General features: G+C 51.0%; 2 protein-coding genes across 7 annotated transcripts in view; one reads left to right on the top strand and one right to left on the bottom strand.

Annotated features, from left to right (window-relative positions):
* Positions 1-4,491, top strand: part of MTNAP1 (mitochondrial nucleoid associated protein 1) — a 14,605-nt gene extending 10,114 nt beyond the window's left edge. For 4 of the 6 annotated variants that reach the window (XM_006145873.3, XM_014586788.2, XM_014586789.2 and 1 more), the window contains exons 4-6: positions 2,142-2,249; positions 2,789-2,896; positions 3,671-4,327. In XM_006145873.3, coding sequence (XP_006145935.1) covers positions 2,142-2,249; positions 2,789-2,896; positions 3,671-3,900 — 446 coding nt within the window. In that variant the 3' untranslated portion in view covers positions 3,901-4,327. The other 2 variants (XM_014586791.2, XM_014586790.2) reach the window with 2 other exon arrangements.
* Positions 4,492-9,268: 4,777 nt separating this feature from the next.
* Positions 9,269-22,112, bottom strand: CPSF4L (cleavage and polyadenylation specific factor 4 like). Its single transcript, XM_027770808.1, has 9 exons — positions 22,005-22,112; positions 21,690-21,740; positions 18,590-18,742; positions 14,838-14,933; positions 14,127-14,129; positions 13,890-13,983; positions 13,473-13,512; positions 11,601-11,690; positions 9,269-10,545 (listed from the first exon to the last, which is right to left on the bottom strand). The coding sequence occupies exons 1-9, from the start codon at positions 22,105-22,107 to the stop codon at positions 10,456-10,458; spliced, it is 720 nt and encodes a 239-aa protein (XP_027626609.1). The 5' UTR covers positions 22,108-22,112; the 3' UTR covers positions 9,269-10,455.
* Positions 22,113-25,803: the final 3,691 nt, after the last annotated feature.

The raw sequence follows: 25,803 nt of genomic DNA, 5'->3' as shown, positions 1-25,803 counted from the left end.
CTCTCTGGCGAGCATATGCATCCTATGCAAAAATCTCTCTTAAAAAAAAGGGGGGGGGGAAGGTTTCTAGGCATTATCCTCAGAAACTGGTTCTGAAGTAAGGCTCAAGGATTATACTTCCAAGTGCCCCTAGTTGTGTCTGAAGAGTTGTCGAGGTTTAGAACCACAGATACAGGCAGTGGCTTAAAGCCACTGGTGTCTCACACCCAGCAGGGGAATAGTCTTAAATGGTGGGTGAGGGAAATGGGGATTTGAAAAAAGCATAGTGAGCTGCGTTCACTACAGAAAGCCAAACTTGGCTGATGGGAATAGCAGAAGATAACCCCTAAAGGGTCATGGACTGTTAAAGACCTGGAAATAGCTAAATGCAGGCCCTCTCTCCCACCCTCAAGTGGGATTTCAACCAGTGGCACGGCTATGCAGGATGCTTGACATGGAGCATGGGGTTGGAGCTTGAATGGCCGTATGACAGTCTGGCTTAGGATCACTTTTCCCCAGCGGGTTCTGTAAAGAGAAGGTTTTTAGATAAAAGAGTACAGCTTCAGGCATCAGCCAGCGAAAAGAGCTTGTGAGTGATGGACAGCTAAAGGCGTGGAGGTAAGTCACATCGTCCGTCCGATTCAGCCTAGGCCAGAGGGTTGATAGGAGATGCTAGAGCTATAGAGGCTGGGTGAAGGTTTTCAGCCATTGTAGGGAGTGGAGCCATCAGTGCCAGAGCCCTAATAGTAGTGAAGATTCTCAGCCATTGTACTAGGGAGTGGAGCCATTGGTACCAGAGCCCTAACAGTGTAAGGTTCGAAGGTTAAAACAAAACAGTATCGAGACAGCGAGGCAGCCCGAGTGACCGTATGAGACAGCGAGGCAGCCCGAGTGACCGTATGAGACAACGAGGCAGCCCGAGAGACCGTATGAGACAGCGAGGCAGCCCGAGAGACCGTATGAGACAGCGAGGCAGCCCGTGTGACCGTAAGAGACAGAGAGCTGTATGAGACAGCGAGGCAGCCCGAGTGACTGTATGAGCAGTCACAGTCGCAGGCCCACAGTCAAGACCCAGACAGGCTGTGAGATGTGGAAGAGAACACAACCCAGAGTGCCTGGCGGCAGGCAGGGAAAACATTGCACGTGTCTGTGATGGGACTCCACGGGTGTGGAGCTGGCCTGAGCCAGGGTCATTTCAAGTTTGACTGAATCCGTGGCTGATGTATTTCCATAGGCACAGCCGACAGAAGGAAGCAAGAGGCCAGGGAGCCAGGTAGCCCCTGACTGCCGAGACCGTGGTTTTACCATCGCAGTTGTCACGAGGCTCTTTTTCCTCCCCATCTTTTTGGGTTTTTTTGTTTTCCAAATGTTCTCCAGGGTGAATAAATTTACATCATGCTTTGATTTTTAAGAGAGACTAGTCTTCACCTTGCTGAGAATTTAATTCTGTATAATTTCTTGAAAGTCATTGTTCTTTTCATTATTACTTAATATAATGATCATTTGGATAATATTTTACACCATAGCAATTATCATACCCACCAAATCTGTCAACAGGATTTTGCTTAAATTATCCTCTATCCTGATGAACCAAGCCAAGCCCAGAGACCTATCAGTAGATTACCTGCCTGTCATTGAACATGGGGGGAAGCGAGTGCAGGAAAAGTGTGAATAAGTCGCGTTTCTGGTTCAACTTAAGTTATTCTTGTATTGAACATAAATAGGAAATGCTTGCTGGCCAATTGATAGTGATGAAGTAATAGAACAGACATAGTAGCTGTTGGTGGCAGTGGCAAGTAGCAGTAGCTTATTTAAAGTAGTAGAAAGTCACACTTTTTGCCAAAATGTTTAGCATCTGGGAGACACAAGTGATTCAGTTCATTCGGTCCATGGCCTTGGGCAGTGTGTTCATCGGACCAGAAATGAGCATAGATCCTCACTTCCAGGGGTTCCTTCAGCCTTTTGAAGAAACATCTTCCTGAACTGGAATAGGTTTGACTCCAGCACTCCAGCTTCAGTCCAATGCGGAGCTCATTAATCCACCTATTTCAAAGATATTAATACTTTTTCTGAAGCCTGGCCCTAGGAGCTTTCGGCGCTGAATGTTGGGGAAGGGGTGAAGTTAGATGAACTGTGATGGTGACTTCTGTTTGGAACCGTAGTCCCGTTGTTGGAAAGAAGTTCCGCTGATATAAGGAGTTTGGAACCCCCGCCCAGGCTCACAACCTCCAGCTTCGCTCTCGGGAGGCTCCTGGGAGCTGTACAAACAGGTGAGGCTGGAGTTAATGGCTGTCGTGCTGCTGGTGGTTTCAGGCATTTGGAGCAATTTTACTGTAGGCTGTTAAGTGAGGTGGAGGAAAAGAGAAAAAAAAATGCTTGTCTTCTTTCTAGTCTTCTGTTTGTTTTCATTTTGGACTTGACATAATTAAAAGCACCAAAGCTAATAGGATATCAGCAACTGTTTATGAAACAGTTTTTATTTTTTGATACCTGCCTCTGCCTGCCAACCCCCAAAACCAGGAAGACTAAGTCAGATTAACCCATTGTATTGGTCTTCTCACCACTAAAGATGTTAAGCAAATTCCTCAGAACAGGAGTCACATTTAAATGTACTAAAGTTAAGGTCATCTGGATTTTAGCCCTTTTATCTGTTCAGAGTGAGTGTGAGTGTGCGTGTGTGTGTAGGTGTGTGTGTGTAGAATCTCTGAATTACAGTTCCATCGCTCACGCTAACTAGGATAACTTAAGTAACTCGCAGGTAATATCCCTGGTTCCTCTGTGACAAGTAGATGTGTTTGTTTCTGCACAGGCTGGATCAGGTGCAGCGCCACCATGAAGAGGAGCAGAGTTGGTGGCATCACCATGCTTTTTACGGGATACTTCCTCCTGTGTTGTAGCTGGAGTTTCAGGCAGCTAAGTAAGCCTTACCATATGCTTAGCCTAAATTACACACCCATGCCATTGCCAGAACCGTCAAGGGATTCTCCAACTTGCTTCCCATAGCGATGCGCCACATCTGACATGCCCTGGTGAACAAGCGGTTGCCTGGTGCCCTGGGGGTTTTATTAGAGGTTTTGGGAAAGGGCCCTTTGTAAGATTTTATTAGAATTGACATGATTGCTCTTGTCCTCCATGTGATATTGGCACTGGAGACGGGTGGTCTTGTTTTCTCCCTTAAGCTGCTGTCCTGCTTGAAGGGAAGGTGCCCTCCTTGCTGCCTAGGAATGTGTTAGTGATGGAAACGACAGACACACAGAACAGAGCTGCCACTCACCAGTGTGTCTGACGTAGCTGCCCTAGTTGTTCTACACCTAATGTTTAAAACAGCAAACACCTTTCTAGTTACGAGTCAGCCTGCACCAGTTTTTAACTAGGAGGAAAGTGTCTGCGTTTGACTTACCTTCTAATTCAAGATAGCTTTTGTTCATTTTTTAAAGTATTTGACTTTAATAAAAACATACACTTACAATTTTTTAAATTAGACATTATAGGAGGATATCAGAAAAGTTTTGTAGTTTTCCATAGCTGAGGGGGAAAAAGCTTACTCTCAGATGGAAACTTTCAGGGTAATAGTACAAAATAGCCATGAACTCTGAGGACCAATATAGTTCACAAATAGGATGGTAAGACTTCTTTTAAAAAACAACCAATGCTCCACCTTAGTAGCGCACACTGGTTAATTTCTCCTTAGGTGAGGCCACACGGGAAGCACAGATTCGATTTCTGGCCCACCTTGAAGAAAGACTGTGTGTGCTAGTGCACACCTGTGTCCTAGCTACCTGCAAGACTGAGGCTGAAGGAGCACAACATGAGACGCTGTCTGAAATACCACACCCCTCCCCATACACACACACACACACACACACACACACACACACACACACACGGCATGGGCGTGGGGGGGGCAGGAATGAGATTTGATTCTAACTGGCTTTTCTGGACTGACTGAGTGCCTAGGAAGGAGGAGGAGAGGGTGAGCCGCAGGGACTGACGGACGCACTGTGTCCCGGCGGGAAGGGCGCAGGGCAGCTCTGCTATGAGACAGCTGCTTCTGGTGACAGGGAGGAGCTCCTTCCCAGTCAGCCCTACAGAAGAGGCCAAAACCCAGAGTCATTTCTCCCACAGAGAAAAAGGCTTTCCTTGAGTGTTTTCCCAGTCCGGCAGGGGTTAGTCAGTGCCTGATACTGGTCGGTAGCTATTTTTCACATCACGGAAGAAAACGGGACACAAACTTCTCGTGCCTAACACTCCATTTCTGAATGCCAAAACCAAACTAGCACGATGGTCTATAAAGCGAGTGATAGGAACCCCCGGAGTAGCCTCGTGGATCCTTACGTTTATCTCTGTTTTACAAAGAGCTGCCACGCTGGCGTAAGTGACGTTGACCTGACGCCTTCTACGAGGGAGCAGGAGGGAGCGTGGTGGAGCCAGCGGCACTGCTTATTCAACCATTGGGAGGTGTGTTGGGGCAGAAGGCTGAGAGAATAAAGGCACTGGAGTCCAAAGCAGTTACACAGGAAGTCACTTTTCATTAACGGGATAGATCTCGTTCTGCCCGGGTGGTGCTTTGGTTTGCTCTCAGAAATGACCGGGAGTTATTTATGAAAGTTTTAGTTAATCATCAAGTTGTCACTCAAGGAGGCATGACGTTACTGAGGGAGGTGCGGAGGTGACAAAGTTTATCATTAAAATTACACTATTTCTTCAATTTTTAGTAAAACACCAGCATCTCAATTTTCAATCTTTCTCCTTAAAATTTTTCTCTCTGGGACCAGCAGATGTAATGGTTACATCACTGGACTCCCACATAGTCAACTACAGTTCAAGTCCCAGACCCAGCGGCTTAAAACTCTTGCCAGGCACATGTGCGTGCATGCCCCAAATCTCGAGATGAGAATAAAGGAGAAAGGATTTCTTCCTCTGTCTCTGTCTCTCCAGTGTACACACATGCCATATAGCAAAAATCTCTCTTTTAAAAAAAAAAGGTTGGTTGGTCATATCACATGCATGCACACACCCAGCCCTTAGTTTTGCTTGCAATGTCTGAAAATACGTGAGGTCAGACCCTCTAGGTCGCAGCTCTTTCATAACTGCACAGAAGCAGTGGGCTGTTTGAAGGCTGGTGTGTGTTCACTTTCCCATTGTTTCCTTCTCTCTCCTCAGATCTTGACTTCTGGGTCTGCTGCTTTGCCTGCCTGCCTGCCCTTGTTCCCCATTCCCTGCTCCTCTCTAGTTATACCTAGTGTTGGTCACTTAATTCTGCCACACATGCTCATGGTTAAAGAAAAAGTACTCAGATTATGGGGGGACTTCAAAGCATTGGTAGAAAAATGGAGTTAAGGAGCCGGCAGGTGGTATGGTTGAGTGCTGGACTCTCACGTGGCTGACCGCAGTTCAAATCCCTGACCTGGCAGCTTGCTTTCTCACATTCTCTCTCTTGCTCGCTCTCTTACTCTCTCTCCCCTCTCTTGCTCTGTCCCTCTCTGATCGAATTTTAAAATAAATAAATAAAGGTAAATAAAAAATAATTTTTAAAAATGGAGGTAAAATACGAGTTTTTTTTTGGTGCAAAAAAATTTTGGATGAATGTGGTTATTTCATAAAATGTGTTTTCGTGAGCTATTTGAGGACCCTCTGTGTCCTCGTATACTAGAGTTATCAACAAGTATCCGTAAGGGAAACAGCATGGTTGAGGAAGAGTTACTTGGTTAGTTCGCTGTTAATAAAAACATCATTGCAACCCCAAAACTTTTTCCTTTTTAAAGGGCTTTGTGCTCATTCTTTGTAAATGCCCATTAGAAGAGAGACTTGGGGGTTCTTTGCACTCCCCTGGTCTGTCCTTACTCAAGGTCAGAGATGGGATGAGAAAGTTGATGAGAATGACCTCTCAGCAGTGTTCTCTTTCTCGGTCCCCTCAAGCATGGGTCAGCAGTGACTAAGGCCCATGGCAGATCCAGCCACTGCCTGTTTGTATAAATAAAGTTTTGTTGGGATACAGCCCTGTTCATTCGGCCCAGTGTCCTCTACAACAGCAAAGTTGAGTGGTTGTGACAAATTATATGCCCGGAAAGCTGAAAATACTCTCTACCCCTTATTAAAAAAAAAAAAAAAAAAGTGTTGACACTTGCCCTAGAGAATGCCACCCTTGTGTATGTTGGGGTGATGAAGATGGCTTGGGGTTGCTGCTCCAGAATGTTTGGGCTCGGAAACTCCATTGAGTAGAAGCCTTTCTTGACTTGTCTCTGGTACCTGTGTTGCCCCGAGCTACTTCTAAGTGTGGTGGGCGCATACAGGGGTAGCTTGTCACCTCTCCCCCGGGACTCTTACCAAGAGCAATTCCGTCACTACCACAAACAAACTGATCTCCACATTCTGGAATTATTTGTAAATGTCTGCAAAGTAGTGGAGGAAAAGGCTTTCTTATCTGCTCACTGCTGCCATCTGGGTTGGGAAATCATTGACCTTTTATCAAGTTCTTGAAGAACCTGTCGATAGAGTTAAAATAGTTTAGGAGAGTTGAGATAAGTTCATAATCAATTGGTATGTTTCCAGATTTAGACCTAAAACTCAGCATGACCAAGAAATAGAACTTGTTGCTCCATTTTGGACATTGAAATCAATGTGCTTTATGAGGATACATTTTTATTCATATGTGTAAATACCTCTCTATAATACCTCTCTATAAGTTCACTTGCACAGCCAGTCCCAATCAGTGTATGACACAGAAGATGACAGCTTCATCCAAGCCAGCCGGTGGCATGGCAGTTAAAGTGGACCCACATGGCCAATAGCACAGCTTAGGTCTGCACCCAGTGGCTTGAAAATCACACCGGGCTTGTGTGTGCGTGCCTAAATTCCCAAGAGGAGAATGGAGGAGAGGGATTACAGGATGACCATCCCCCCAGGGATGATTACTTTCTCCAGCAAGTGCACACACCCCTATAGTAAATTGTTTAAAAAATAAAACAAGGATACCAGCGATTGGTGTAATGCTTATGTCGCTGGACTCTCATGTAGTTGACTGCAGTTCAAGTCCCAGATCCGGTGGCTTAGACTCGCTGGGTGTGTATGTGTGCATGCCCAAGATCCCAAGAGGAGAATGGAGGAGAAGGGATTGTGGCGTGGCCATCCCCCCCTGGGGGGGGGTGATTTCTCGCTTTCTATCTCTCTGTCTCTGGTAAGTGCACACCCCCTATAGCAAAAAAACAAACAAACAAAAAACCTCTCTCCAAATGAAAATAAATAAGTAAAACAAGCTTCATCCAGAAAGACGAGATTCTTTTCCAAACTGGCCTAGCTTTCAAGTAAGCCTTTGCTGCCTGCAGAGTCTAATTGCTTCAGGTATAGGCAGGATGACCACACATCTGTTCACAGAGCTGAGGTGAAAAGACCGCTTTGAACAAGATTTATCGTTTTAAACAGCCTTTGTCATTTTCTCTTAATCGTGCTCTTCACCTTCCATGGTAAGAGCTTCCTAGGCAAACAGTGGTTGGGTTCTGCTTGCAGGTCGGCAGCCTGGACTGAATAAGTCTTCCCACAATGCAGAGCGATTCAGCCTGAGAACTTGCGCAGGCCAGTCTTCACCATTCCGGCCCACAGAGCTGAGTTCCAGGGATGCCCTGGGATGCAGGGTGCTTTCCATCCTTGAGAAGACTTGCAGTGAAGGCCCCATCCTGGAAGGCGCAGTCTTGGGCATAGCTGGCCATGACATTCTTGCAATCCACATGGTTAGGTGGGCTAATCCTAGTGCTGTCTGCTTAGTTTAACCTTGAGTAGTCCTGAAATCTTACGTTTACTGCAGAAAGCATATTTTTACTAATGCCCATTAAGTATTTTGCTATTAAAAATAAAGGCATTTAGTTGAATTATTTATTAGGCTGTTTTCCATTTTATGTGGAACTTGCATATTTCTTCACTCTTTGAAATAAAAATAAATAATATTTTTTACAATAGAAAATAAGCTGGAACCAGCAGTTAGTGTAATGGCCATGTCACTGGACTCCCATGTAGTCGACTGCAGTTCGAGTCCCAGACCCAGTGGCTTAAAATTACGCCTGGCATGTGTGCATGTGTTCCCAAGATCCCAAGAGGCCTCTGAGTGGAGGAGAAGGGATTGCGGCGTGGCCATCCCCCCTGGGGGTGATTTCTTGCTTTCTGTTTCTCTGTCTGTCTCTGTCTTTCTGGTGAGCGCACATGCCCTATAGCAAAAACCTCTCAAAGAAAAAAGAAAATAAGCCATTGAGCTGGTTATTTTTCTCACAGAACCTCACCTGTGGAATAGATGAGTGTGTCTCTGGACACTTTATTCAGTTTACTGGAGCCTCCTTCATCTGACCTATAAGTAAGGGGCAATCATTATACCTACCTTGCAGAGATTTGGTGAGATTAGAAGTCTTGCACCAGCAAGGTCTGACATAGTTGGAACTTAATAGCTGTTTTAAAGCCTCTCATGGCATCCTGCTACATGCAGATGTTCCTCCATTTAGAATAAGATTACATCCCAATCCGTGTTTTAAGTTGAAAATATAGTAAGTTGAAAATGTGGAGGACAGCTGGTGGCATGGTGGTTAGAACAGCTGGGCCCCACATAGCTGGCTGCATGGCTTGAATCCCAGATCCAATGGCTTGGAGAATACTCCAACTATATGTGCTTGCCCAAAATCTCAAGAGGAAAATGGAAGAGAAGGGATTATGGTATGGCCATCCTTCCAGGGGGGTGCTTTCTCACACCCCTCCCCCTCCCATCTCTTTCCGGTGAGTGCATGTGCCCTGTAGTAAATTTAAAAAAAAAATGTGGGCTCCATGGTCTAGTGGTTGAGACAGCCACATCCCACATGGCCAACGACATGGCTTAGAGTTTAGACCTGATGACGAGAAATATGCCAGGCACTCGTGGGTGCATGCCCAAAGTCCCAAAAGGGGGGAGAGATGGAGGACTAGGGATTGTAACGTGACCATTCCCCGTGGGGAGTGCTTTCTTCTCTCCCTCCGTTTCCAACAAGCACACATGCTCTTTAGCACACAGAAAAGGCTAATGGTGCCTATCCCATAATCTAGTGGTTAAAGAAGCCAGATCCCAGATCCTGACCCAATGTCAAAAAACAGGGTGCATGTGTGTGCATGTCCCAAATCTCAACAGGATGGAAAAGAGATTGTGGTGTGACTTCACCCCATTGGGACACTTTCTCTCTGTCTCTAGCAAGTATATGCACACTTTGGCAAGAGGAAAAAGAAAGAAAATGCGTGTGCCAATTACACCAGAGCTCAGCCTCACCTGCTGTATACGTGCTCGGGACACTAACATGAGCCCGTAATTGGGCCAAACCCTCTGACAACACAGTACACTGGAGCATGTCAGCTTGTGGTTGTGGGGCTGCCGGCGCCCAGCATCACAGTAATGTTACAGAGCACATGGTGACCCTGGGAAACAAGGAGAATTGGAAGTACAGTTTCTACTGAATGTGTATCACTCTCCCGCCATCGTATAGTCAAAACCCAAGTCAGATCATCGCAAAGGGGCCATCTGTACAAATTCCTAATTTAAACGCCCCACGACAGTCCACACTTAAATGCAGCTAATGTAGGGGCTGGCTTTGTGCCAAGTGCCATGCAGGGTTCTCTCTGATCTTTCATGTCCTCGCAACAGCCTGGCGACATGAGCTGTTTCTCCAAGATAGGGGTACAGACTGAAAGTAAATTATGTATGTAACTATATGCTGTTTGTCAGATAATAGCTGAGAGTAGGTGGCCTTCAGGCCCCCAAATCTGACTCCTGGACCCCTAATCCTCCAGCTCCAGGCAGCCATGTCCTCTCCTAGGTCAAGCATGGGGGCTGGTCCTACCTCGCCTCTTGGACTGTTGCTTTCCTGTTTCTCCAAAGGCTCAGTTTAACCGCCACCCTTATTTCCCAGTGGACTAAATTGCACTGATGTTCGGCTTATAATATGATGGCACAGATAGTGTGTAACGGTGAATGTCCCGTGTGGCTGCCTCCCCTCCCCAGGATAAGCCTTTTTGTACCATCTACTGCCCCATAATACCCCACACATAAAGCACAGAATATATTTTTCAACTTACATAAGCCATACAGGGAAGCAGCTGTCATGCTAAAGAAAACCGTTTGATTTAATTGCCAGTTTATAGCAGCCGTTGAGGCCATATGCACAAGAACTGCCACGTGCAACCCAGGACTGTCCAGAGGAGTGCAGGAACTGAGCAGAGTGTCGATCGAGGATCTCCCTCCCATATACCCGCGCTTTGGGATTTACAGTACATTTTGCTTGCCCGTCTGGATAATCCAGTCCTGCAGCAGTCAGTCTGCCGGTTGTATTTTTAGCAGCTCGTTCACTTTGAGGATGAGAGAAAATAAATTTGCACCCAGCAGGCTATATCTATGCACCCTGTCCTGGCTTCCAGTGGGCTCACTCTGGAGCACTGGGCACAAAGGGTCCTATGGTGGCCCGTTGAGTAGCTTCACTAGGAGGTCTTCTGGTTCCCCAGATCGTGGGTTAGTCCTCGATAAGTTCTACCAGTTGAGCTCCTGCACTTAGGACCTGTTTTTTGACACTAGAAGAGAAAACAGGCCAGCAGGTGGCGTAGTGGTTAAGATACTGGACTCCCGCGTGGTCCTGGTGTCTTGAAACTCATACCAGGCAATTGTACTTGCATGCCCAAAATCCCCGGACAAGAATGGGGGAAAAGTGATTGGCTGGGCCATTCCCCCCCCCCCGGGGGTGTGATTTCTCTTTCTGTCTCTCTCTCTCTCCCACAAGTGCACAGGCCCTATGGCAAAAATGTCTCTTAAAAAAAAAAAAAAAAAAAGAGAAAACAATTGCATAACTTTTCTGTAAGTTCAGATCTTATGACAAAAAAATCCTAAATTGTTTCAGGACCACAGGAGATAATTAGCTGGCTTCCTAAGGAATTTAATGGATTCTGCTCATAAATGAAGCTTATTTTAGGCTTAGGCACTTGAGATTCAAGCCCGGAGTCGTAATCCCATAGGATTTGGCTCTGGCCTTTCAAAGTCCCATAAAATTGAATGCACAAGAAAGTCAAAGGTCCTATCTCTCTTTACTTGTCATCTTTATATATTCTCTTGCAGAAATGAGAAATCAGCTCAGGACGATTTAGAAGCTAACCCATGAAGCTAAAAATAGCAAAAAAGCAAACTACGGCTCTGCATTCCCTCCCTTTCTAAACTCTGCTCCTCTCCCCAGTCTAAAGGACGTTATGTATAAATAACTTGGCCAGCCGTTAGTAGGCAGCAAAATAGGAAACAAGATGTTTAACTTGTTAGCCCTTTAAAGAACAAGTCTTATCTGGTGACAGATGCCAATAGGATTAGGTTGTGGCAGACTTCACACTTTGTAACATTTGGCTTACCAGCACCCTGCCCCCCGCCACACACACACCATTCCCTTAATTCACACTCCCTGACTCCAGTACCATTTTCCATTTTCTCATCTGTTGCAGGGAACGTCACACTCCCCTAACCTCTGGCCCTCTCCCCTGCCAGCCCTGAGCAGGACAAAGCACTAGCACAGCTCCTCCCCTTGCACCCACATAGCACAGGCCCTGCTCCGAGCTGGGCAGGACAGCAGGTGCTCCTGGTGCCTCACCTGTCCATGGCGACTCGGGCACTTTGAAGGGGTCATGTGAGCCTCCAGGGCAGAAGCAGGAGGTACGGAATCTGGTGGCTGGTTGACAAGCTGCAGATAGAGCGAGATCACGAGGAAATACCTGCTGCAGAAACTCCGTGCAGACAGGACGGACGGCTTTACATGAGGCCAAGGCACAGGGAAACGGTTCCCAGATGCCTTTCTTTGCAGTTTCAGTTACCAGCCAGACCTTCTGGTGGAAGTTAGAAATGGGCTTGTACTTGGGACCAGTAGTTGGCATAATGGCTTTGTTGCTGAACTCCTACATAGTAGACTGTGGTTCGAGTCCCGGACCCGGTGGCTTACACTCATGCCGGGCGTGTGTGCTTGCGTGCCTAAGATCCCGAGAGGAGAATGGAGGAGAAGGGATTGCAGTGTGGCCATCCCCCCTGGGGGGTGATTTCTCCTGTTCTGTCTCTCTTTCTGGCGAGTGCATGTGCCCTATAGCAAAAACCTCTCCCCCCAAAAAAGAAATGGGCTTGTACATTCTCATGGTCCTACAGATGCTTCCCCCTCCTACCAGAGGCCCCACTCGGAACCAGCAGGGGCCCCCTTCTTCCCTGCCGTGGCCCTCCCAGCCTCCCTCGCGCAGCTTCCACCCTCCTGTTTGGCCTCTGTCACACTGAAATGGTAGCTCCTCACTCAGCCAGGCCAGGGGCACAGGCTTTGTCAGTAAGCCAAATAGTAAATATTTTAGACTCTACAGGCTGTCAGTCCCTCGCAGCCACTCACCTCTGCCATCGTAGCTGGAGGAAAGCCCAGGCCACACGGCAGTGATGCGCTGGGCCCTGCTCCAACCAAACCTTCGGAGTACTGGGGTTGTCGTTTCCCATGTCATAAGATATTGTTTTGATTCCCCCCAACCTCTTCATCATTCTTAGCTCCCCAGCTGTGCAAAGGCAGGCAGTGTGCTGACCCCCGATGCTGGTGCGTGGCGGTGCTTGGTATCTGCCGGGAGAGCGTGTACTTCCATAGGGACCAGGCAGGGGTGGCCCTAGTGTAGAAGCTCAACCTCAGACCACAAGTCCTGAGCTGGGTGCCGTTCTCTCTTTTATTTTTTTAGATTGTTGCCATAGGATGTGTGCACTCACCAAAGAGACAGAGACAGTAAGACGGAAAGAGAAAAATCACTCCCCACAGGGGGTGGCCATCGTTCAAGCCCATGTTCTCCATTTCCTCTCAGGATTTTGGGCATACACCTGATGTGATTCTCAAGCTGCCTGGTCCAGGACTCGAACCCCAGTCGGCCATGTGGGAGTCCAGTACCTTAACTGCCTGCTGGCTCCAAAGATGCCACTTTTTTTTTTTTTTTTGAGAGATTTTTGTTTTAGGGTGCATGTGCTCACCAGAGAGAGACAGAAACCAAAAATTCACTCCCCAGGGGTATGGCCACACTGAAATACCTTCTCCTTCATCCCCCTCTCAGGACTCTGGGCACGTATACACCCATGCCCAGCGTGAATTTTAAGCTGCCAGGTCTGGGACTTGAACTGCGATCGACTATGTGGGAGTCAGCAACATAACCATTACGCTGTCTGCTGGTTCTGCCACTCTTTTAACAAAAGCCCTGCCTATGTTAGGTTACTAAGCAGGAGGACCTCAGGCTGATGAACCCACGTCCTGTGGAAGCAGGGATTGCAGAGGATGCAGGAGACTGGGGAGATAAAGCCACATCCGGGTGCCCTCCGTGTGCAATGGCATTGTCTTCACAGGATCGGTGCCCTGAGCAGGTCATGCAGCAAGTGAGGGCCCTTGGGATCAGAGCCATGCTGGGGAAGCAGTGAGAGTGTGGAGTGGAAAAGGGAGGCGCGGGCCCTGCCTGCCTTCACTCACCTTCACGTGACTCGGGTTGAATAACAGATTCATCTTGGGACTACAGGAAGTGTGGAGAGAGGTGATTACAACCTGGCTCCTCCCTCCTCTCCCCTCACTAACAGACTTTCTGTTTCAGAACCGCCAGAGGAAGGAGCCCTCACCCTGGTCGGGGGGGCGGGGGGAATTGCAGAGGATGGGGGAGAGGGTCATAGATATTTTCATGTGTGTCTCTCGAGTCTGCAAAGGGGTCCATAAAGGGATGGGTTAGAGCTCAGTACAGCCAGAGGCAGGTGTCTCGGGGTCCTGCAGCAGCCCGAAAAAAACAGTGTGGCAGAGGCTTGCAGACCGTGGCCAGTGAAGGGACGGAAGGGTCTGGATCTCAAAGCCTAGGCCCCGTTCTCCAGTGGGAGTCGCTAATCCAGTGACCACACTTACTGTGCAAAATGGCACCTGGGTCCCTTGGGGCAGAAGCCAACTAAGTAGTTGAGACACATTGTTCGTTGAACATGGCGGTATTTACACAGGGGGCCTGTTAGGGAGAGGAAACAGAGACTGCTTTAGCAAGAGAGAGGGGAACAGACTTAAAAGTTCCCTAGGGAGGGTGTGGGAGGTCCTAGGCTCTCCACCTCAAGGGAATATCAAGTCCTGTCCTCTCCTAGCGTCCCCAAGCACCCACTTCCAGCCAGGAGACAGAGATGGGGGAAAGGCAGCTCAGAATGTGCTATGCTGGGCATCAGCTGGCCAGGCCAGTAACAGGTCGGGTCGGAAGTGACACTGACACGTTTTGTGTCTTGGAGGACAGACAGGATGTGGACCATAATTTACTGCCCTCGACTTAGCTCTAGATGGTCCGGCCAGGAAGGAGGCTCCAATCCAACAGAGTCTCCTCTAGTATCCTTCTCCTGGCAGGGCCGAGATCTCAGTAAGAACCACAGAACCGTCGACAGGAGATGGGGAGGACTCCGGGACCCTGATTTGGAGCGGCAAACCTGCCTCCTGAGGTTGCTGGCAGCAGTGGGAGAGCTAGGGTGTGCTTCAGTGAAATTCAGCTCCCCCAACCCCCGTTTCCCAGGGGAGAGGAGCGGAGAAGAGAGCATGTGACCTGGGTTGTCCATGGGCCAGACCCTATACCAAGGGCTTTCTGTGACCAAGTAGCCCGTTCAAGGTCACATAGCCACAGATGCTAAAGGCAAGGTTTGAACCCAAGGCAGCCTGCCCCGAGGCCCACCATGCCCCACACCAGCATGACAGCAGTGGTTCCTAATGGAGCACGAGCCTCAGGAGAACTACCAGAGCCTCCTACGGAGTATGCCCTTCGCTGCTGTGGCGTCCCATCCTGATCCCCCGCAACCCCTCACAATCCCCTGCCTGTCAAGGCCTCACCGTCCTTGCAGAATCCTCGGTCATACCAAGGACAGTCCCAGGAGTTGAAAGCTGGCTTCACGTGGAGAAAGAGACACTCCTTATTGTTGCAGTCACCTGCAAAGTCCAGCGTTCTTTATGTAACGTGTGAGCAGATGTGACAGCCACGTCTGCCTCCCCTGCTGAGTCGACCTTGCCCCTGACACGCATACAAGCCTTTCTTCTGGTCTTCGCAGCTTTCAACACAGCACACACTGGGTATTTCTAATCCCTGCAATCTAAGGAGGGTGGAGCCCAGTAATAGTTACTAAGCAGGGCATGAGCGTGAACGTGAGCGTCTGGAAGAGTTGGGGCAGGGCACACATCCAGAAGGAAGCCCTGGACCTGGGGCATTAAGAGGCTCCTAGTGAGGAAGGAGCAAGGAGTCCTGGAGCCGCAACCACGAGAAGACTTGGACCCAAAGAGGAGGCGTGACCGTGTGCTGTGGCCAGCACCTCTCTTCACCTCTGCTGGGAAACTCGCACTGCCTCCAGCACCCAGGGAGCGGTTCCTCCCGAGGAAATGCTAAGCATGGCAGAGCTGGCACGTGGATGAAAGCCGTTGCTATGCAGAGCGTTACCCGTAGTTACACTAAACCTGGGCTGTAATCTGTCTGCAGATTAGACCAAGTCCCGTGCTTAGCTCCTAAGAGGAGCCAGCTCTGTGGGCAGAGGCTACCCAGAGTCCTTTAAGGAGCTCTCATGGGTTTCTCTTGGGAAGGAAGATCTGAAGAAGCTGAGAGGAAGACCCAGCCACTTTCACCTCATTCAAGTCAAGAATTGTGAATGCTGGCCCAGCGCCATGGTGTATGGTGCTAAGACGCTGTGCTCTGTGGGCCGGGACTACATGGGAGCCCCAGGTTCAATCCCTGGCTCACTAAACCGCATAGCAACACCCTGTCTGGAAAGATTTGCAAAAAGTGAATATTTTCCATTTCATCTTCCTTTAAAAGCCTATAATTCAGGGACCAGCAGTTGGCATAATTGTTACATCTCTGAACTTCCCCATAGTCTACCATAGTTCAAGTCCCAGATCCAGCAGCTTAAAATTCACACTTGATGCATGTGCGTACATGGCCAAAATCCCAAGAGGAAAGTGGAGGAAAAGGGTTGCAGCATGGCCATCTCCCCAGAGGGTGATTTCTCACTGTCTGTCTCTCTGGTGAGTTCATGTGCCCTATAGCAAAAATCTCTCTTAAAAAAAAAAAAAAAAAAGTCTAGGAACCAGCGGTTAGCATAATGTCTATGTCTCTGGACTCCCATGTGGTCGACCGCAGTTCAGTTCCTGGACCCGGTGGCTTAAACTCACACCGGGCATCGTGCGTGCCCAAGATCCCGAGAGGAGAAAGGAGGAGAAGGGATTGCAGCGTGGCCATTCCCCCTAGGGGGTGATTTCTCGCTTTCTGTCTCTGTCTTTCTGGCAAGTGCACACGCCCTATAGCAAAAACCTCTCCAAAAAGTCTGTAATTCAGGGAGCCAGCAGATGGCATAGTGGTGACATCATTGGATTTCCACATAGCCAACCCTGTTTCAGGTCCTGGAAGCAGTGGCTTGATAATCATGCCAGGTGTGTGTGCATGGGTGCCCAAGATCCCAGGAGGAGAGTGGAAGAGAAAGGACTGTGGCATGGCCATCCTCCCAGGGGGTGATATCTCACTTTCCTTCCTACTGTCTCTCTCTCTCTCTCCAGTGAATGCACACAGCCTATGGCAAAAACTTCGCTCACTTGAGAGAGAGAGAGAGAGAGAGAGAAAGGCTACAATTCAATGCTTTCCAGAGCTGAAGGCAACCTGTACTCCATTGCTTTTCCATCACCTTCGGAGAGAGCCATTTTACATGTTGGACTTTTCAAAGTGAAGTTTCACCCAAAGAAGAGTAGCCCTGTTTCCTTCGAGTTCGAAACCGCCATCCTGTCCCAGCCAGGTGACGAGGCCAGGGGGGACTGTCACATCCATGTTCACCTGGTTGTCTCCTAGCCAGCTCATTTGCTCACCGTCAGTGTACAGCACTTGGAGGAATACTGGCCCTGGGCTTGAGCCTTCAAGGGATTCCAAGTGACATCGCTCCCTAGGCCGGTCCACCTGGGATGGTGACACTGGGAAGTCCTTTCTGCTGTAGGTATTGCTTTCCTGCCCCAGCCTGGTGCACGTCTCCACATTCCTCTCCTGACCAGCAGGTGGCAGCAGCACCTCAGCCTCCGGTCTGCCTTTCACAGACACCCAAGTGCCCTGTTGATCAGATGTCCCAGAAGGGCCTGAGACCCTGGACATCCTGGCCCCACTGGACTGCCCCTTGCCACTCCCACACCTCCCAACAATATTTTAAAAATTAAACAACTTACGTTGTGAGATTGATTAGATGATAATTACTTCGATACAATATTAGAGATAAATGTATGCGTTTGCTATAAGAACAAAATGTAGCTACTGCAATAATCATGGCAGACATGTCTGTCCCCATGAACTGGAACCATCTGAAGGCAAAAGAGGACCTGGACCTAGCCCTGAATCCATGCCCAGTGCAGTGTCTCATCCCCAGCCGGGGAAACTGAGGAACAGGTAAGTAAATGGCATTTAAGTTCCAAGGAGAACTGGGCTCCAGATAAGCGTTGTCCTTTCCGTCATCAGGGAAGGCATGCGGGCAGCCTGGTAAACTGCCAGGGCCCTCCCAGGAGCAGGCCAGAACTGGAATGTGGGCCCTGGAGGGGCTCTCCTAGCCAGGGGTGCTCTGCCCCCTCTGGATACCCAGGAGAAGCAGCTGCCTGCCGTGGGGAAAGGGGCACGGCGGCTCTGAAGCTAGCCCGAGCCTCTTAAGTCAGGGTGTCTGTGGGGGTTCTTCTCTTTGAAAGTCACTCTTGGGACACAGTTTGAAAAATCACCAAACTAGATCATCCTTCCGGCTGGGAAAAGCACTGAGCGTAGAATTTCACTGAGAAGGCCGAGACCTGAAGCACATTCACAGAGTGCACTTGCTAGAGAGACAGAAAGTGAGAAATCACCCCCCTGGGGGAATGGCCACACCACAATCCATTCCCTTCCACGCTCTTCTAGGGATCTTGGGCATGCACACTGGGTCTGGTACTCGAACCTCGGTCAACTACGTGGGAGCCCAGCGACATAACTACTATGCCAGCTACTGGTCCCGCAGATGCTATTCTCAAAGAGGTGGAAAGTGGCTGCGACTTCCCCCTAAACAGCACCTCTGATGACAAAAGGAGTGAGGGCAGAAGGGGTGTAAGACGCTCCTCCAGATCTGACCACACAAGATGATTTCAGGGTCTAGGCTTCTCACCCTCCTGGTTTCCTGTTTACAGCCGCCTTTTATCGCCAGCAAACAATGAGAGGTTTCCATTTATGGAAGCACTGCAAAGTTTTCTTTTAAAATAAGAGTTAAAAGTAGCCAGGCCATTGGAGGATTGGGCGAGGTGCAGGACCTCCCGGGCATGACCAGCACAGTGAGCGTGGCTCTCAACTGCCTGACATTCGAGAAGCGCTGCCCCGGGCCCACCCAGCACTGAGGGCTGGCACAGACTAATTTCCTGACAGCCAGTCTGGGGGGTGGGGGGGCGTGACTAGCCAGGATTGGGGAGGGGAGACAAGCAAATCCTTTCCTTTTGGAGGTAACTGGCTGTGCCTGAGCCTGGTGGAGTGTGACGGGCCAGAGTCACAGGATGGTGGGTGCAACTATACTTCAGGGGGTTGGAACGGCTGCTGGGACATCCCCGGCCGGCATTACCGAACTTGGAGTAGAAGTAGCACACGGGCATCCTGGTGGCGTCGTACTGGTGCAGGAACTTGCAGTCATCACCCTTCTGGCACAGCCCCCGGAGCCAGTGCTTGCACACCACGGTCCGCTCCCCTCGGTCGTGTCGCAGCGGGCACAGCCTCCCTTGGAGATGCCAGAGCACCAGCCCTCAGCTGCCCGCCTCAGCCCCTTCACGGGGAGTCTCGTAGGAGGTATGCCAGGGGCAGAGGCACCATGAGGGCAAGCGGTGTCTGTTCCCACCACCCCACCTTTGCCCAGGTGTCCCCTCGGCCCCATGTGCCCATGCCCTCTGAGAAGAAGCCTCTGCACTCCAAAGAGTTGCCTGCCTTGGGCTCCCATGGCCCATCATCCCTTCTCCTCCTACCAAAGAGCAGGGCCGGGTTCCCAGCCAGGGATAGCCCAACCCCTGGCATGTAGTAAGTACTCAGACAGCAAGTCAAAGCCAAGTCTTAAAAAAAAACCAAAAACAACGGGACCAGCAGTTGGTGTCATAGCTATGTCGCTGGCTTCCCATGTAGTCGACCATGGTTCGAGTCCCAGACCTGGTGGCTTAAACTCACAGGCGCGTGTGCATGTGTGCCCAAGATCCTGAGAGAATAGAGGGGAAGGGACTGTGGCGTGGCCATTCTCCCTAGGGGGTGATTTCTCACTTTCTGTCTCTCTGTCTCCCTCTGTCTTTCTGGCAAGCGCACGCGCCCTGTAGCAAAAACTCCTTAAAACAACAACAGAACGGGGTAGCAGCACGGCAGTGAAGCGCCTCTCTCTAAGGCAGTCCTGCGTGGGGTGAGCCTGGTTCAAGTCTGGGGATTTCCTGAGTACGGCCGGCTTACACTTGCCCATGACTGGGCTGTCTGGGGTTGAACAGGGTGTCAAGACCCTGCGGGTGCTGCTCTCTATCTCTCTCGCTTTGTCACCCACAGAAGAAATAAACAAACTTAAGCGGCTGGAATCCATGTGGCTGACAGCACTGTTCCAGTCCTGGACCCGTCGGCTTGAAAAACACGCTCTGTGTGTGTGTCTGTGTGTGTGTGTGTATGTGTGTGTGTATGTGTGTATGTGTAAGTGTGTGCATGTGTATGTGTGTGCGCATGTGTGTGTGCGTATGTGTATGTATGTGTACACACATGCCCAAAAACCTGAAAGGAGGGAGAGAGGAGAAGGGATTGCAGTGACTGCCCCATGGGGAGTGCCTTTCTCTGTCTCTCTCCAGCAAGTGTGTATGTCCTCTGGAAAGGGAAAAACAAAAAGACAAAAACAACCTACAGTAAAAAGGCCCAAATGGTGCACATCCCGTTCCAGAGACCTAACTGAACAGAAGAGACAACACCGTAACAATTTCGGAGGAAATGTATCAGCTATTTGGCCTCCTCCATTCAGATCTGCATTGCTCTCAGTCGGAAGGACACCCTCTTCCCTGAGTAACTTTTCATGGCCAACCTCTGATAGACCTGGGGGGTGTCAAGGGAGGTGGGGGGTGTCAGGGTTTCCCTGACTACTTCTGCTCTCTACCCTGGGTGGCAGAAACAACTGTATTTTTTTGCAAGAGGCTGTAGCTGTGGAGCTCTGCTCCACAGCCCGCATGGACTGAGCAGAGGGGACAGCCCCAATCCACAATGGGGCCTGGAGGGTCCGAGCTGCACAAAGCCTCCTGTGACCGCTGAGCTCATCCCACCTTGTCCCCCAGAGCTGCTCTCAAACGTGGCCCATGTCCTCCCTGCTTGGGCCCCTCCACCCCTAGCTTCTAGGGACAGAACCGTTTGGATCCTGAGCAGGTCCTAAACTCGCTGGCACCAGCGAGGCTTCTGAAGGTCTAGAGACAGGCGAGGAGGGCCGGGCACCCCTAACCGTGTATCTCTAGGGTAAGAGCCTCCAAGTGGCCCAGGACGGAACAGCAGAGAACCTCTGTTTGAGCCAAGCCTCGCCAGAGTGGCTGCATCCGGGGAGAGGGACTTAGATGAGGGTATCGTTTGATCCAAAGTTAGGGGTGAGAGAGAGGTAGGGGATGCTTTCTGGAAGCATTTTAGAGACGGTCAGAGTATCCCAGCATAAAAATGGAGGGACATTTGCCCAGTTTCCATATTTAAAGATGGGGGCTTGGGGGGGAGGGGGTTAAAAATCTCCTGGCTGGGAGAAAAATAGGATAGAGTGGGACCAGCAGATGGCATAATGGTTACATCACTGGACTCCGCACTTTAGTAGACTACAGTTCAAGTCCCGGACCCGGCGGCTTAAAACTCACTGGGAACAAGTGCATGCCCAAAATCCTGAGAGGAGAATAGAGGAGAAGGGCTTGCAGTGTGGCCATCCCCCGGGGAGTGATTTCTCACTTTCTATCTCTCTGTCTCTCTCTCCAGTGAGTGCACACACCCTATAGCAAAAATCTCTCTTAAAAAAATAATAATAGGAGAGATCAAGAGGCCTGGAGCCTCCTGGCAACACAAGCCAAAACTCACAGGCACCCCCAACGCCCTCAAGGCAGGAAGAAAGCCAGGGCAACCCCAGTGCTTTTGTGTGGACCTCCCCCAGAAGCTCATGTGGGACTTGTTTGTATCCTCAAGGTGTTTAGTGAAAGCTTAATCCAGTCAGTCATGGTGGCCAGGGTGGGACCCTTGGGGGTGACAAGGTCATTCGAGTGGAGCCCCCAGGATTGGTTCAGAGGGAAGGAGACAGAAGGAGAGAGAGTGCCACACAGGCACCAACCACGCCCTCCACACGCCCACCATCCTCTGCTTCTGCCGGTGACACTGTGACATAGCTGGCCCCATGCCAGCCCTGTGCCTTGGACTTCCCAGCCTCCAGGAACAGGAGTTGAATAAACCAGTTTAACAGTGTCCAAGTCTCAGGGCCTTCTGTCCATAACGGACGAAGACGCTTGGTTTTCTTACCAATGCTGCTGAGAGGGAGATTGGCGGGGGGGCTCCTTGACAGCCCCCCAGTCCTGCTCCATCCCCACTCCCCCCCCCTCGTACAAAGTAGGCACTCTTTGTCAGACTGAGCAGAACCCCACGGAGCCCAGAGTGACCCAGAAAGCCCCTGCTTGTGCCCAGCCCAGGCCTGCCCATAAACTCACCTTTCTCACAGAGCCCTTTAGCGAAGAAGTTACACACAGCTGAGCCCAACTCTGCAAGGGGACAGGGAGAGGGGGAGGCAGCTTCCCCAGAGTCTGTTCTATCCAGAGGGCCTGCACCCACCCCCAACCCCGCCCCACCAGCGAGTCCACCTAAACCCCCAGCTCTAAAACCAAGCAGAGGACTTAGTGCCATGGAGAGGACTTAGCACCAGCTGAGGGCCCAGTAAACGGGCCACCAAGTAGAGATGGGCAGAGGGACGGGGCCACCCCACAGAGGAGCTGAGCAGAGGGACTGCGTCCCCCCTCCTCACTCACTGTCCATTCCCTGGAAGGGCAGGAGCCCAGTGCCCTTTTGCATCTCGACATCCTTCTCAAAGTCGAAGGTGAGCTGTTCCAGCCCGGCAATGACCTCCTGCATCTTCCCATCTCCTGCTGGGGCTGGCGGAGCGCGTCACGCAGGTGGTCCCTATATAGCTCAGCAGAGGCCCTTAAGGGGCCAGAATCTGATGCTCCTCCCAGGATGAGTAGCAGTGGCCACAGTGGCTAAGGCACTGGGCTCCCACATGGTTGACCCTGGTTTGAGTCCCAAACTTGGTGGCTTGAAAATCATGCTGGGTGCATGTACATATGTGCCCAAAGCCTCAGGAGGAGGATGGAGGAGAAGGGATTGTGGCATGCCATCCCTCCTGGGTGGTGATTTTTCACTTTCTTTCTCACTGTCTCTCTCTGGCAAATGCACATGCCCTTTGGCAAAAATCTTCTTAAAAAGTAGGGCTCAGGGGACCAGCAGTTAGTGTAATGGCTATGTCGCTGGACTCCCATGTAGTCGACCGCGGGTCACGTCCTGGACTCGATGGCTTAAAACTCACGCTGGGTGCGTGTGCATGCGTGCCCAAGATCCCGAGAGGAAAATGGAGGAGAAGGGATTGCGGCGTGGCCATCCCCCCTGGGGGGGTGATTTCTCGCTTTCTAGCTCTCTGTCTCTCTCTGTCTGTCTGGCGAGCGCACGCGCCCTATAGCAAAAACCTCTCAAAAAAAAAAAAAAAAAGTGGGGCTCAGCTGCTTTCCGCCTCCCACCTGATGCAGGTGCACATGCCCCAGGGTCCCTCACCCCCACACTGTGTACATAAATCCCACGCGGGTGGGTAGGGATTAACGAAGACCCACACACTGTTTATCTGTGTGTTATCAAACACGCCCGGGTATACACAGACCTTCCCAAACCTGTGTTCATACTTTATACATGAGGACGCGGCTGCAGGTTGGCAAATGGAGAGTTGAACAAACCAGCTACAGCACAGTCCTGGGGCCGGGGCTGTGGCGTCAGGGTAGGGGTGCAGAGAGAGCGTCCTCCCATCCCCTTCTCCCCATGAGGTCCCCGCCAAGTCCTCCCTTTGGGACCCCTGACACACCTTTTCTGGCCTGATTGACAAGCCCAGAGAGAGCACTTCATGGGAGAGGGAAAAGGAATGAAGTCCGAGGACTGAGGCAGGATGAATGGCGCTTTGTTTACCACATTCACAGGCTTGGCTGGAGGGTGGAACCAAGCCTGCCTGCCAGCAGGGGCTCCCCGCCAGGGTTCCAGAGGGCCACCCCTGAGAAAGTGTTCTGTAAAGGAAAGCTCCGTGCAAACATTGTTTTATTATTACTACCCTGCCCTGCCTGCTGGCTGGGGCAGCTGACAATGCTGTCAAAGGAGCATTTTAGGGTTCCCTCCAGACCAGGCTCCCCTCCCGTGCTCTGGCCGGAGCTGGCCCTGCCTTGGATCAGAGTTGCAGCTTTCAGAGTGGCCTTGATGCCCACAAAACCAGAAGGGAAACGCCCTCCTTGCTGGGCGCCCAACCGCGCAGCGGGAGGTGGGCACCACCCTGTGGGCCCTGTTGGGCCGAAGCAAACGAACCTGCTGGCTCTTCTTGCCCATGGCTGTCGCTCCTGGGTTTGTTGTTCTTTTGAACTCCAGAACAGAACAGAAAATAGCTGGCAGGGGTGGGCCTGGGTGGGGCAGGGATAGGGTCTGGGAGTGCAGAGGCCGGGGCCTCTTCTGACCACAGTCTGAGGAAGCAGAGGCCGGACTCCAGGGCTGGCCAGGGAGTAAGAGGGGGAGAGAGGAGTTGGCAAGGGCCCCCCTCCCCGTGCTGTTGCTTCTCCTGCCTTACTTGCGTGCTTTGGTGGTAGTGACAGTCCTCTGTCAACACAGGCTCCCTTAGGGCTCACACCAGACTGCCACGCTGGACAGAGGAGGAAGTCCAGGCCAGGGGGCCAGGGGGCCAGGACATGGGGCTGGCTCTGTGGTCATGGTGGAAGTCGAAGCCAAGGAGTCCCTTCCATGAACATCCCTGAACATCTGTTCAGTAGATACCATGGACGCTGGGCTGGCAATGCAGGAAGGAGTGACAGAGAGACCTCTCAGAGGACAGTCCTGCCACGAGAGGGAGAATGTTCCAGAAGAAGGACCAGTCGTATGAAGGCGGGAGGCACTGAGTGGCGTGCAAGCTGAGGGGACGGTCCAGGCTTGCTCTGACAGGAGCAGGGTGGGAGAGGTGGGTGGTGGGTGACAAGGCTGAAGGGCTTGGTAGGGAGGCAACCTGGAGGGCCCTGGACAGGCACCGGGCACTGGTTTTCCACCTCCAGAGCAGCGGGGGCCAGTGAGGGGCTCTGAGGGGAAGAGCAACCTGGAGAGCGGATTGAGAGGGAGAGATGGGGCAGGGAAGCCAGCAGGTGAGTAACAGGACAGTCGCTTGCCTGATGGTGCTGCTTTTGTCCTGGCCCATGAGCTCCTACCATGCAGCCTAGGGGGTTTCTGAGAGCAACTGTGAAGCCCCCAAGCTTGGGGAGTCTCACCTCATGTCTTTACTGCCTGAATACTTAGAACCCTGGGGACATAGCCAGAGGGGATTTCCCCTACCTTGGGGACCTGAGAGAGTTCCTCTATGAGGAGTGGGAGTGGAGGCCTCCAGTTGCACCTCTCTGGCCTTCCTCCAGCCTGGCAAGGCCCTGCCCCACCTGCACTGCCCAGCCTCTATGTGCCGGGCAGCGGAGGGCATGTGGTAGGTCATCCATGACTTCTCCCGCGGTCCCTCACAGTTTAGCACAGCAGCAATAGCACCTTGCATTCACGGCTTTTGTCCTCTTCCTCCTCCTCCTCCTCTTCTTCTTCTCTTACTTCTTCTTCCTTTTTGAGAGATTTTTGCTATAGGGCACATGCACTCACCAGAGAGACAGAGAGAGATAGAAAGCGAGAAATCACCCTCCAGGGGTGATGGCCATATTGCAATCCCTTCTCTGTTTTCCTCTCAGGATTTTGGGTGCTAGCCCATGTGCCTGGCTTACATTTTAAGCCGCCGAGTCCGGGACTTGAACCACAGTCAACTATGTGGGAGTCCAGCAATGTAACCATTATGCCATCTGCTAGTCCTCATGGCTTTTCTTCTTGAAATTGACCTGTCTCCCTGAGAAGTCCAAGTTCTCAGCCCTGGTACCTGCGAACATGGCCTTACTTGGAACTAGGGTCTTTGCCACTATAATTAAAGATCTCGAGATCATCTTAGAATTAGGGCAAGTCCTAACCCCAAGATCTGGTGTCCTTGCAAGAGCAAGGAGAGGGTGATTTGAGGCACACAGTCACGGAAGAGGCGCACAGAGAGGGCCGTGTGAAGACGGAGGTGGAGAGCGACTTGTGCAGCTCCCACAGGCGCCTTTCCCAGAAGCTGGGGGGAAGGGCCTCAAACAGACTCCCCCAGAGCCTCGGGGGTGGGGGGAGTCAACCCTGCCTATACCTCCATCTCAGACCTCTGACCTCCGGGATGTGAGAAAATACATTTCTCTCGTTTGCAGTCACCGAGTTTACAGCTGTAGGAAACAGACAAACCTTCCCCGGAGGTGTGGTCTGGGAAGCCCTCTCCCCTCGTACAGGTGAGCAGACAGAAACCCAGGGACATGGGGTGGCTGCAAATCTCACTGAGGCCCGGGGAGCTGCCCACTCCCCTCTCCCCACTCTATACTATTTTATGGCTCCCGAAATGAACTGGCTCCCTGATCACATGAAGGCGGGTGAGGTGGCACTGACAGGGATGAGAGGGAAAATGCGAGTTCTAAAGGCGGCTGCAGAGGGAGA

This window comes from Tupaia chinensis, unplaced genomic scaffold, assembly GCF_000334495.1.
Source record: "Tupaia chinensis unplaced genomic scaffold, TupChi_1.0 Scaffold000159_1, whole genome shotgun sequence".
Classification (NCBI taxonomy): Eukaryota; Metazoa; Chordata; class Mammalia; order Scandentia; family Tupaiidae; genus Tupaia; species Tupaia belangeri.
The sequence above is the reverse complement of the archived record's forward strand: the minus strand, read 5'-3'. Positions and strand labels throughout refer to the sequence as shown.

Bases quoted from the DNA above. Each gene is read 5' to 3' on its own strand.
- CPSF4L (XM_027770808.1), bottom strand. From the start codon at position 22,107: ATGCAGGAGGTCATTGCCGGGCTGGAACAGCTCACCTTCGACTTTGAG. The intron at 21,741-22,004 runs GTGAGTGAGGAG...GTCCCCTTGCAG, and splicing joins GCCCTTCCAGGGAATGGACA to AGTTGGGCTCAGCTGTGTGT. The intron at 18,743-21,689 runs GTGAGTTTATGG...GGCATCTCCAAG, and splicing joins TAAAGGGCTCTGTGAGAAAG to GGAGGCTGTGCCCGCTGCGA.